At 28.7% G+C, this 13986-nt stretch overlaps 1 protein-coding gene across 1 annotated transcript; it reads right to left on the bottom strand.

Annotated features, from left to right (window-relative positions):
- Window positions 1-7971: 7971 nt before the first annotated feature.
- Window positions 7972-13934, bottom strand: LOC103309940 (zinc finger MYM-type protein 1-like). Its single transcript, XM_008186685.1, has 2 exons — window positions 12350-13934; window positions 7972-8123 (listed from the first exon to the last, which is right to left on the bottom strand). The coding sequence occupies exons 1-2, from the start codon at window positions 13932-13934 to the stop codon at window positions 7972-7974; spliced, it is 1737 nt and encodes a 578-aa protein (XP_008184907.1).
- Between the last annotated feature and the right edge of the window lie 52 nt (window positions 13935-13986).

The raw sequence follows: 13986 nt of genomic DNA on the forward strand, positions 1-13986 counted from the left end.
AAGTGGAATTTAAAGTTAGAAAAATTAAGCATTCACGATTTTTAGTAGTATTTATTATTTTAAAATCCATTATACACACGAAACTTAAGTACAAAACTCTGTATAAGGATTTTTAGGTTGCACAACGCACGCACAGAGAGAAGTGATGAGAGTCGTCATGAAGTGCAATTAAGATAAAATGGATCGATATTCGATAATATCGATAAGAGTGTAACGTACAAATTAAAAATAGTTAAAACTGGTAAATAATATGTACAATAGTTATAAAGTAATACAATTTGGCAACGTTGCACGGTTTTAACACATTTTTATTAAAAATATTTCGGGCGCAAATGGGATATGATTTCGGGCGCAAATAGGTTATAAAAAAGTTGTGACGGGCGCAAATGAGTTGCACCGCGGAGATCGAACTGGCGACCCGTGCCTTTTATTTCCCGACCCAGGGCGAGATTATAATTTATAAATACTATCTACTCGTCTCGATAACGATGATCGTCGATAATACTTATTACCTGTACATTGAACAATCATTATATTTTGTAATATAATAATTAAACTATATAGTATATATAAATATTTATATTCTGAGCGGAACGATGTCGATTTTACAGTGTGTGTGTTTTATTTTTATTTGGGACGCTAAAAATGTTTCTATTTTATAGTTCAGCATTTTGTCTTAAACAATTTTTCGCTCTGTCAAAAAACTTGCATATTTAATACCAGCTCCCTCATCAATAATTGGTGTAACAAAAAAAAAAAAAGTTGAACGTAAATTCTCAATCATAAAATTGTATCTGAAGGTAAAAATGTTGGCAAACTTCATCTAAATCACGAACATCTTTGTACATAATTAAAACGTGATGCGATTTCCCATGGCCGAATTTCATGATTTCTTTTTCTAACGCAAGTACTAAGTGTGCAGATGAGCTATCAAAAGAGAAAAGTCCAAAAAAATAATTATTTAAATAGTTATTAGAAGTATTAAGTTTGCCGTATTGCTGCAATACGAAGTCGACTGCCACCGGTATAACCCCCACTACTCCTACGACTACAGTAGTACTGTAGCATTGCCGTCGTCGTCGGGGGCGATGTACATTTAATTAATTTAATTATTATATTTTATTCTGTGGCGGTGTGGCATTGTGCACGTCGTCGTCGTTCGGTATCGTCATCGTAAAAAAACCCAACTATTTTCGATTTCGTCATTTCGCGTACAGCAGATAACGCTGGACTCATTAAAATTTTTATTATTATTAATATACATTGAAAATGGAATATCAATTAATTCCCATAGTAGATGATGGAAATTGTTTATTTCGTTCCGTGTCATATTTAATATTCGGCAGTTCGGCATGCAAGAAAAACATTGAAATATTCGATTGACAGTTGTTAACTTTGCGATAAATAATTGGGATGTGTATAAAAAATTTGCCATTGGTGATATTTCTTATAGATTAACTATTTATACTATTTATATTAACTATTTATAATTATAATGATTACGAACATTTGATGAGCATAGATGGTGAGTATGCTGGTCACGTCGAACTTGAATGCATTAGTCGACTTTATCCAGGTCATACATTTCGCAATTCTGTTATATTTTTTGTTGATAAGTGTAATATGTCGTCTAAAAAGAGTGTATTATTATTATTATTAGTATTATTATTAGTATATTATTATTGTACGTGTCAGAAATTCTAAAATACTCCAAATATAATTTATACAATATTACCAATACATTATATATTATGTGCTTCTCGTCGTGTACAAGTATAATATTTACAATTTACATGTCATATATTACATAGATATTACAGGGTTATTTAAAAAAAGACACAAACATTAAAGTCGTAAAAACACTATTAATTTAAAAATATATATTCGTTTGCGATTTTTCATTTTAAATGTTTTTATTTTTCGAATGTGAAGTAATAATTAATATAATTCATAACAATAACTTTTATGCACTTAGCCAAATTATTCAATAATTATACGCGTACCTAATATACTCCACAGTCCACATTATAACATTTTTACAAACACATAGCAGGATAATATTCGCAATGAGCTAATAAATCAACTAACGAAATTTCATCACACTGGGAGTCGATTAAATTTTTATCAATCCAATACTGATACCAAATATTAGATTCTTCTATCATATTTTCAATTTTATAATTATCACTAATTAGCTTATTTTTTCTTTGAAATCATTAATTGGGTACTTTTTAATATTTGTAGGATGCAGTAGACTTATAAGTAGCTATACCAACTGCATATAATGTTTGTAGTTCACTAAATCCTAGGAACTATCAACATAACGAACACCAATCAAAAGTTTTTCAATGCCAGCAATATCAGAAGTTTCATCAGCTAGCAGTGAAAACCTTAAGCTACTATTTACTTCTCGAATAATTTGATCACATAATACATTTCTACATAATAAAATTAATTCATTTTGAATTCGATGTGATGTATATTATGTAGCTTTACTATGACATATTGATAAATGCCCGGATAGAACACTGTCTCCAGATTCAACACAAAATTTTAAAAGATCATGCAAATTTCCACTACAGCTTGATTTGCCTCTAATTGCTAGATCATGTGTCACACAAAAAACTATTGAAGATAAAATCGGGACTAGCCTATTTCTATTTTGATCAATTTGTAATATTGTTGAGCAGTATTTAATTGATCTATAATTCTTTTTACTTTGTTAGATATAATTTTTAAAAAATCTGTTGATTGAGAAACCGAATCTCTATGCCATTCAGATTGCATATGTTTTTTTGCGGGAAAATGAAAATCTTTATATTTGGTAAATTCATTAACAATAAACGCTCTTAAGAATCCTCTTTTAACGACAGGGCGAAAAACAACACTATTTTTGCATAAGCCACCGTTTAAATGTCTGGAATAAACTAACCAACGATATTGTTGAAGCCATTATATTTTAAAATTCCTTTATCATGCAATACTGTCATTCTTGAAATCATAATTATCAGAAGGAACATATGGTTTTGTTAGTAATTTATATTTAAGTTCATCTGATAAGTTTGATTTGTTAACAAAAAATCCTAAATCTGGATATGAACCACAATCATATTTTGGCGTATAATTAATAGTTAATGTAGGTACCGTATTTATTGGTGCGGAACATGCCAGGTGTGAATTGACTTGTGCAGAAACACTTGTATTGTTCGATGTATGTGCCTCAAGCACAACATCAGATGCACTATTTTTATCAAGTTTTTTTTATTTAAAAATGAACGAATATCCATGGTTAAACATTTAAAATTTAAAAGAAGAATATTAACGAATGAAACCCAGCACTAAATAATATAATGTCACTCAGACAGACCGACAGTGGACAACTAAAATTCAGTAACTACAAAGATGCATGTATTTTGTAATCAGCTGTCAATTCGTAATCGTTGTTATATAGTTCATTAGAAGTCAGGACATTGTCTGATAAAATATTTGTAGTAGGTACTTGAGTGATGTTTGTGGGTTTACCCCAGATTATCTGCGACAAATAATCTTATGTAGGTATCTATACGTAGGTATCTATCCTACGATCTATCTATGATGTTAATATACTATAACAATATGTATTTTTATACTTATTTCATATCTTAAAAGTGATTTAAAAAAATAATTTGCATTGGTAATTACTAATTATGTTATATGATGGTAATATTTATTGAACTTGTAGTTCATATTATTTTTTATCTAGGGGGACAAGTGCCACATCTTCCCCCTCCCAATGGGCGCCCACGCCTACTCACCACCATTAAAATACTTATCAGGGTACATGAATATATGTACAATTACTGTACAATTAATATATTATATGTATAAGAATTATATATTTGAAAACATTTAGTTAACATCATAGAAAACCACACAATGTTACAAATATAAATAATATGAAATTTCACCGGTTGTTTATGTAGGAATTGGCTATACTCTATACACCATAACATATTCAAAATATTTTGATTTGTTTAGATGTGTAATGGACCTTGTCAGTAAGCAGTAAGCTCCCTCAAAGATACAGTTTTAATTAATTTCTTTATTTATACATTGCTTATTGCCCAAACAATTGTTGTAAAAGTAGCATGCCTACTTCTCACCATTAAAATACCTTAAGGTAATGTATCAAGGGAATTATTCAACTGTACAAATAAATATTATATGTTTATGAACTATATATTTGCTAATATTGATTTGTTTAAAGTATAAAAATTCTAATAAAAAAATTATATTCATTCATAAAAAAAACAACAAATGCAATAACCTAAAATAACAGACTGTAAAAAAATCAGTATAAAATGTTTTCCATCGGTTGAACGCATAGTAACCCATATCGTACCTTGCACGAATAAAAAAAATTAACTATAAGGGAGATTTGAAAATTGAAATAGTTGAATAAAATGGCAAAAAATGTATGGAGGTCGAGCGCTCTGAAGCATTCGTGGACAAACGTGATTTAGACACCTTTTTTTTTTTACTCGGTTCGTGTGCAAATTAACTCACCGGTTCTCCTGGGTCAAACGGAGTCATATGAGAATTCTGGGATCGCAGTTTTTATGCCATACGGCTTTTTCAGACGTTTGTCACACGACAGACCTCTGAAAGTAGACTGATCGGCAGTTCGTATATATATAAGACATTCAGTCAGGTACCGTCACAAGACAGAACAGAAAACGTCTGTTCTAAGTTTAGTGACCGCCGGACTATGGACGTGCACTAGAACGCTAGATGGCACTATCATATCCTGTTCGTGAACTCAGTCTCAGCCACCGTTGGTCATGATATTATAAATTCCATATGCCGTAAAATGTAAAATACATTATGTATAATATCATAGCCGTTCAGCCAAAAAATTAAAATTAAATTCCAGTGTCTATTTATTTAGGCATATGGACAAATCAGTAATCTTTATAAAAAATATATAAATATTGCATGATATTGAATGATTTAATGCATGAGTGTTATTAAACTAACAATTAATACCTAAAAAGCAATATCCAATATCCAATATCTTGTCATGAATGATTTTCATATGTATCAGAATACATATTTAAATAATTGGATGTCATTTGTATTTGAAATATGTATTATCAGATTTGATGAACTGGGGAGTATAATTATTATTACTATCACAAGCATATGGATTATTACTTTTTTTAAATTATACTGATAATAATTGTATTTATATATAAATATTATTTTTGTTGGAATTAAACAAAACGAGTTACTATTATATTTGATTAAATATCTAAATTATACCTAAATGTTTTTCTTAATAATTAATTATGAAAGAATAATGGACATTTTGCGAAAGGTATAATATATAATATTATTTAATGACTAATTAAAAGTATTTTAATTCTAAAAAAATCGATTAAAATATTGGCTATAGGGGCTTTATGCCTGAGAGACTCGAATACATGTTATTTCTAAATTTTCGTAGAGTTAATAATATTTAATTAAAATTACTATTAAGACCGTCCAATATTGAATTTTATTTTTAAATTAACAAATATAGACATGTTATTTTTAATATAAGCAGGATGTCACCCATCACTACGTTAAAGTTTGCATTTAAGAGCTTGGGATTCCTCTTAGATAGGAACGATTATTATTTTTATTTTACAAATAATGTTAGTGTATAATCATAATAATAATTGTTTATAACATAATACTATGCTTAGTAATATAGGTTACAATAAATATGCATACATAATATATTTATGAATATAAATATAAATATAGTGTATTATAATATTTTAAAATATACAAATAAATAAAAAGATAAATACATTTTACAATTAATAAATAAGTACATAATATACATACTGCTATTTACAAAATCTAAATTTAATAGTAAACAATTTTGTCAAATAAAAATATAATCAAATATCATATTCAATAAATTGACAGACGATTTTTAAAAAAAATAAATAATATTTTTTTTTAACAAAATTGAATAATAAAAATTAGTCATAATTGAATTTTCATATTGCAAGGATACCTGTCCTTCGTTTGTTGAAAAGTATTCCCTAAATTCATTTCTCATCTCTGTAGCATCCAGTGAACTTTTTCGTGCCACCCTGGGAAAATTATTAAACGAAGTTTGCTCTAAATTATCTCTTCGCCAAGCGCTTGGTATAGTTAGTCTGATATCTGAACATTCTGAATGTAAAGTACCAGGAGGGCAGTATATTTTTTTCAAAGGACTATTTCTTAAGTAATTATGTAAATAAATAGCTGCAAGAGTAACATTTGTTAATTTTTCTGGTTCTAAAAGTAATGATTTCCGGAAAACTCGAAAAACAGACGATAATATTCCAAAAACATTTTCTGATGTTCTATGCGCCCTACTTAAACGGTAGTTAAAAATTCGATTGGCTGACCCTTTTTCCTGATTTCCTGGATATGGATACCGTTCTCAAACAATGCGCTTATATACCAACGAACAGTATTTAATTTTATTTATAAAGAAGTAATTATTATTAAATTATATATATTTTTTAGGTAATATATATATATATATTTGAAAATATAAAACTAACAAAATAATAGGTATGAATTCAATAAAATAATAAATATTTGGCTTGTACTTACTGTATTTAGTGTTTATATAAAGGTTCTTTCACACACATCCGATCAGAATCCTATCCGTGTCCATTCCGATTTTTAATGTTCCGACCCCAGACAGCATTTTGTAATGATAATATTATAAGAGTATTATAATAACGTTATACTAATATTATTCGTTATTATAATGTTATAATAATATTATTAAACAAAAAAATGCTGTCTGGGGACTGTTGTATTCACATACATACTATTCGATCTGATCCGATTCGTTGTTTCACTGTTTATCACTTATATAATTTCAGTAACAATCAATACTCACTCTAAAACCGTGGGGAACTGATGTGATTGAGTTTTAAAACTTCAAGTTTCTGTTAAGCACAAGTCTGTAAAGACAAGTAAAATGAGTAAATTTAGTGAAGAAGAATTAATCATGATTGCATTATTTCTTGACGAAGAGGAAGAAATAAATTCGAAAAAAATAAAAAGGAAACGTACTCTATGGGTACATGATTTATGGAAAAAAAGAGAACAAGAAGGTGAATTTTTAAATTTTTATAATGGACTCATGGATGATGAACACAAATTTTATGAATATTACCGAATGACTCAGTACTCATTTCATATTCTACTTGGAAAAATAGAATCCAACATAAAAAAGCAGGAAACTCATTGGAGAATACCCATTTCTCCTAGAGAAAGATTAGCTGTCTGCTTATGGTAAGTGACTTACAAAATTTAATTTTACTTAACAAATTATTTATTGTTAGCTAAGTATAGAAAACTAAAATATGTATGATGTATCTAGTGTGTTATAAATCACAAAATTAATCAAAGAAAAACAATTTTTTTACTTAAAAAAAGTTTTATAAACTTAAAACTATAGGTATTACGTGAACAAATTATTAAAGAAAAAAAAATATTAATTTTCATATTGATTCTAGTTTGAAGTTGATGTGAATTCATGGGAGATAGCGAATTCGAATGTCCTGTGTATGGTGAGTCCACTGAAAATATGTAGATTGCTTGTTGTACAAGTTATGTGTACTTATATGCATGGATTTCCTGCACTTGACGAAGTTGGTGTATTGTTGTAAATATAGTATCTGCAGTTTGCTTATATAAGATTTTGTTCAATTCAATTTCTTGTACAATGTTAAAAATTCTAAATTTTGCCAAATTTATGTTATAGGGGTCTAATGTTTTTAATGTGACACCAATAGCTGAAAGAAATGAATCTACTGGATGAACAACATTTTCTGTTTTAGCTTCCATTTCTTTTTTTTCTAACAAGTATTTCAGTATGGTTGATGACGCTGTTTCTGTTTCACCATATTTTTCTTGGTTGTTTTTAGTTCTTTAAGGTCTTTTCCAAATCGGTTCATGCTTTTCTTTATTCATTAGTATGTCTTCAATGTTCACTTGAGTACCTTGTATAGTTTCTTCACCTTCAAAACTTGAACTAATATTACACGACACATTAGTTATAGTGTCTCTTTCTTGCAAAAACTCTTTCAAAAAATTTAATTATTCTTCATATTTATAGTTTTTAATAATTTTTGTTGCTTGACCTGAAGTTGTTTTATTCCGTTTTAATGCTTTTCTATAGAATATGTCCCACAAATTATTCCAACGGTTTTTGCATGTTGCAACTAAAATTAAACAAAATCAGAACATTGGTATTCGTGTTTAAAGAAGTAAGTGAAATGCAATTTTTATTTAAACTTCAAATTTCTATAAAAAAAAATTGCACTAATATATTTTTAAATCTTTTGAGTTCAGTAATAAATACTTATGAGAATTTTAAATTCTGAGCGGAGCGATGAATGTATTGATTTTACAATGGTCAAAATATACCAGCTATACTTGGTATAATATACCTATTATATAATAATAAGTAGTTTTTGAAAATGTCATGAAATTTAAAAAAATTAAATATTTCGTATTTTAACAAATTTTGTATTATTTTAAAATAAGTTTTATATTTACATATAATTGTCATAAATTACTTTCATAACTGTATGGTACCTGTATGTATACCTAACCTTTGGTATTATACATTTAAAATGGTACTCAACATTTTTAAATATTTAATGTTTAAATGATATAAGTAGGTATTTAATATTATACATGTATATAATTGTATACCTACTGAATTCTGACATTAGAATTTAGAACACTGAACATTGTGTTAAAAAAATAAATAAATAGTGTTTTTATTTGTGTTAAAAAAAATTTCAATGTTTCACGTTTTTGTGAAATATTTCATACATCAAACTAAGGCTGGCGGTATTTAAAATTCTGATACCGGTATCCGGTATTTGTTTACAACCGGTATCTACGGTATTACCGGTTATACGGTATTTTTGGTAATTACAGAAAATACCAAGGGGTGGTAATTACCGAAAATAGCGTACTTAAGTTAGAAACAAATGAACAGGTTAAAACATAATTAAACCCCATTTCAACATAATCGCAAATATCAAAATTTGTTTCTATAATTTTATACTATTTTACTTTATTTTTATAGATAATTTAATATTTAATTTATTATTTGTTTATTTACCTCTTCTGTTTTACGGACTGAATATTGTAATTGGGTATATATTACCATATGACGGGCACTTGTATTTGGTTGGGGGCAACTGGTACATATCCGAAGTAACTTCAATTAAAATGTTAACTTGTAGACATTAATGCCCAGCTTAAGTTTTTACTAAAAATATAAATGAAAAAATATAAATATAAATCTTTTGATTTATGGCTTTAATATCTACTATACATTTATTTCAATTTTACTTTATTATTATTTCTTTTTCTTTTTCATACCGTAATAAACAATTGGTTTTTAGATTTTGAGCGGAGCGATGAATATATTGGTTTTACAATGATGTGTATTTTTTTTATTTTTTTTGTCTTTGTACACGATTAGTAGTCGAAATAATGCTTCGATTTTCAACTTCAGTATCTTGTTCAACGGAAAAGAAAATTTAGTCGGTACTTTTGGAATGTCAAAATTTAAAATTCCCAATAGTTACATAATACTGCGGTTATTCCTGCATTGGCGCGCGATAATCATAACAATATAATAATAAGATACGCTCGTGAATGATAATATGGGTACAGGTATGTTTATTGTTTGTTATATTTAATAATAATAAGGCAAAAAATGCTGTGACGTTACAATATGTATGACGTATTTTATACACTGATCATAATTTATAATTAGTAATACAACTCGCGCTAAAATTATGCAATATTAAATAAACACCAGTTAAAAAATGTATTAAAAATTTAAGTCACTGCAGTTTATTGAATAAACTATTAGGTTACTATGTCATATTAATTTTTATAAAAAAATTGAATGAGTTTATTTAAAAAAAAATAGAATTTATTTAATAATTTATAATAATAATTAATAATAGCTAATATTTAATAATAATTTTACCTACACATTTTCTTGTTTATTATTTAAGGAAAACATAGAGAAATCTGATGATGTTGATGTATCACGGGCAAAGCCCCCCGCAAGTTTGCCATACAAATTTATTTTGACCCCCCCCCCCCCCCCCCCATGAAACATTCTCGATTACGCCACTGTATGATAATATGCTGCATATCCATCGGACGCACTAGGTACCAGGATCGCTGGACTGTGCGCACAGCCGTGCTGAGGATGTGGCTAATGGGGCAACTGCCATAAGGCGGCCAAACTTGTAACATTTTAAAGGGCGGCAAATGTTTAAATACGTATGTTTATTAGGGGCGCCAAATATTATTGCCCTGAGGCACCAATGAGCGTTAGCACGGCACTGGCGGTGCTATAAGTCGCTCATATAGTCGCTTCTCCTTGTTTGGTTTCGGCGGCGGCAGTCATGCGGTCCGTGCCGGTGGTGTCGATGGCTCGCTTGGCGGTGGCAGTTTAGTAGCTGAGCGTTCGATGGTCATCGTTGTTCAGTCATCATGATCACAGCATACGCACCTTATACATAATATATTCTGATATTAAGCGTTCAATATTTTTCAATGTTCCCACAATGTTTCAAAACATCGCATTTTTCCAGAACATTGTATTATTCATTTATTATTCATCAATATCAGTATTTTACTAAACAACCGTTCTAGGTACTATAATAGAGAACCTGAATTACCAATTTAAATATGGCTACAATATTGGGCATTTCATCCCAAAATTCGAAAATTTAGAAAAATATATCAATCTAAGCATCATAAGCATCTAAAACCAAAATATTTAGTGTCAAAACAATGTTGGGCAATTCAATTTATCATGATAAATCTCTGCAGAGATGTTACCTACATTTTTAGTACTCCATTACAGCTCAATAATAATACTTATATACTTCTAGTTGCCATTTGTTTTATATTATAATATACTTCGGTGGCTTAGAGTCAGTAGTAGGATTTGCTAAGGGTGTCAATAGCCATTGACGCAAAATGACGTCAGAATATGTCCCTAACATTTTTATGAAAATAAAAAATAATAAGGATGCAAGGGAGTTTACATTGAGTATTTTTGATTTTGAATCACAAATCTAAAGTAGAATATTATTTTTATGCTATTAGGTATCTAAATTAATAAACATGTAATATGTAATAATATTCTAATAAGATTTTAACGTTCATACAATTGTATGTTAATTAAGTGATATCTATTATGATTCACATAATAATGTATTCAATACTTTAGTTGTCATTCGGATTCAAATTGGTTGAAGAAGGTATGTGTAGCCGTGTAGGTACACTGTACATTCAATAAATAACACTTATCATATTTTTAATTTATTATTCATATTTCATAAATTGGTAAAAAGTGAGCTAACTTTCGTTTTTAAGTTTATCACAGACAAATGACACTCAGTGCCGGATCTTGAACTCTGGGGGCCCTGGTGCAAATGAAAATTAAGGGGCCCCCTTGAAAAACAATAATTTGCAGTACAATATTATACCTTTATATTTCTACTACAAATTAAATTTCATTATAAATATATGACCTAATTTTAACGTCATATAAATATAGGTAATATAATATTTAAAATTAATTTTAAATAATAAATTATTTATTTAACATAATTTGTATTTATTACATAATAATAATATTATAAACCTAAGAATCATGAAACATGTATATTTTTTTTTTACAAATAGTATATTAGATTTATAGAATCAATTTTTAATTTATTTCTACCGGTGAATGAATTATTGTGAAGCAATAAATTTCAAAACATTCTATTTTAAAAAATTTTTTTCCTTGATTTCGCGTTGGCAAAATTATCAATAATCTTCTCAATATTTAGAGTTTTTGTTCGCTCTTTTTCTATATTTAAAATTGCTATACCAGTTAAACGTTCTTGTCCGCATGAGTTTCTCAAGTAGTTCTTTATTAGTTTTAGTTTCGAAAAAGAACGTTCTGCTCCTGCTACAGTAATTGGCATCGTCAGAAAAATTATGCAAGCACTTAAAACATCTGGAAAGCTACTTGATAAATCGTTATTTATAATAAAACTACCTAAATGTTTAATTGTATTTAATTTTTCATATTTTATAAATGATTTTAAAGATAACATTTGTCGTGGGAAGTCAGAATTTATATCGTCTTTATATGTTAAACAAAAATCGTATGATGCTTTCATAATATTTTCTTCGGTTTGTGTTGAAAGAATAATAGGGTTTAGAAAATTGAAATCCTCTATAACATCATGCATACCTTGAAACTTACTAATTAGTTGAGACAAAACTGTATCCAACACAGGGAAAAATATTTTAACTTTAATGTTTTCTTCAGTTGTGTTAAGTCTCCTATCTCCATTTAAATTGTCATAAAAATGTTTTTTGGCATACGATTCTCTTTTTTCTACAAATTTATTGGGGATTCCCCATCTTGAACACAGCGATTTTGCATTATCAAGTACATTATCATCGTAACTATTTCTTGTCTCTTGAATAAAATTAACTGCATTATTTAGCATTTTAGAAGCTTCTTCTAGGTTCATATCTACATTTTGTAATTTTTTAGAAATTACTCTTAATGATCGTAATATAGGTTCCCAGGTACACAAGATTAAAACAAATTCAAAATTTTCAATTTTACTTTTCAAGCCAGATGCCAAGGTTCGTTCGGTTGTTTTCTTGCTGGTAAGGGCCATACAAGTCAAAGCTTTAAGTACATCAATGAAACGTTCTTTGAGCGAAAACACAGCATCGTGTCGAGCCTCCCATCTGGTTGGGCATACCTTTTTTAAAACTTTTTTTTGAACTGTATCGCCAAAATGTTGACCTAAAGCTAATAAAGCCCATCTTGGGGCACTACTGGCAAAAAAGTTGAACACATTTTGAACAGTTTCAAAAAAATTTTTTACTTTATTGTGACACTTAGCTGCATCCGAAATAACTAGATTTAAATTGTGGCTACAGCAATGGACATACTTGGCTGATGGAACAATATGTTTTATCCTTGTTTGCACTCCCGAATGTGCTCCACTCATGACAGAAGCTCCATCATATCCCTGGCCTCGACATTTGTTAATATTTAAACCAATTTTTATTAAAACGTCTTGCGTAAGGTTTACATAATCAACTGCACCGTGACTTTTTAAGTTATAAAATCCAACAAATGATTCTTTGACTTCCAACGTCTTACTTTCATAATTGACAACAACATAACGGATGATTATACTTAACTGATCTAATTTTGTTATATCTTGGGTCGAATCAGTAATAATTGAAAAACATTGGCATCCATTTATTTCAGCGCAAATTGTTTTAAGTAAATCGTTTGACAATATAATAATGAGTTCATCAGTAATAGTATGACTTAGGTACTTGACTTTACTTTCTTTACAAGATATAAGTTTACTTAATATATGATCATAATTTGCCATGAGTCGAACAGTTTGTAAAAAATTCCCTTCATTAAATGAGTTGTCCTTGCTAAATTTCTTTTCATTACCACGAAGTGCATTATTTCCAGCAGTTAAGTGCAATATAATTCTGATTATTCTCTCTAATACACTCCTCCAATAAGCTGCTTCTTCTGAAATTTGATTTTCCAATTCCTTTTCAATTACTTGATTTTTTGCCCATAAGCATCTTATTTTAATAGCTTCAATATTTTGAACCGAAGTATCATGAGTATATATTTTTTGCGAGGCATGTTGCCAATCATCAATTCCATAAATCCATGTTGCATTATAATGTTTGTAAGATCGGTCAGCAAAAAGCCAACATGTCTCACAGTATATTTTATTTAAAATTATTGAATAACAAAGCCAAGTGCGAGGGATTTTATTACCAGATTTAGACATCGTAAAATAATAGTCGGAGGAAAATTTTCTGTGTTTTTCATTTTGAGGAAAT

This window comes from Acyrthosiphon pisum, chromosome X (assembly GCF_005508785.2).
Source record: "Acyrthosiphon pisum isolate AL4f chromosome X, pea_aphid_22Mar2018_4r6ur, whole genome shotgun sequence".
In the NCBI taxonomy this organism is placed as follows: Eukaryota; Metazoa; Arthropoda; class Insecta; order Hemiptera; family Aphididae; genus Acyrthosiphon; species Acyrthosiphon pisum.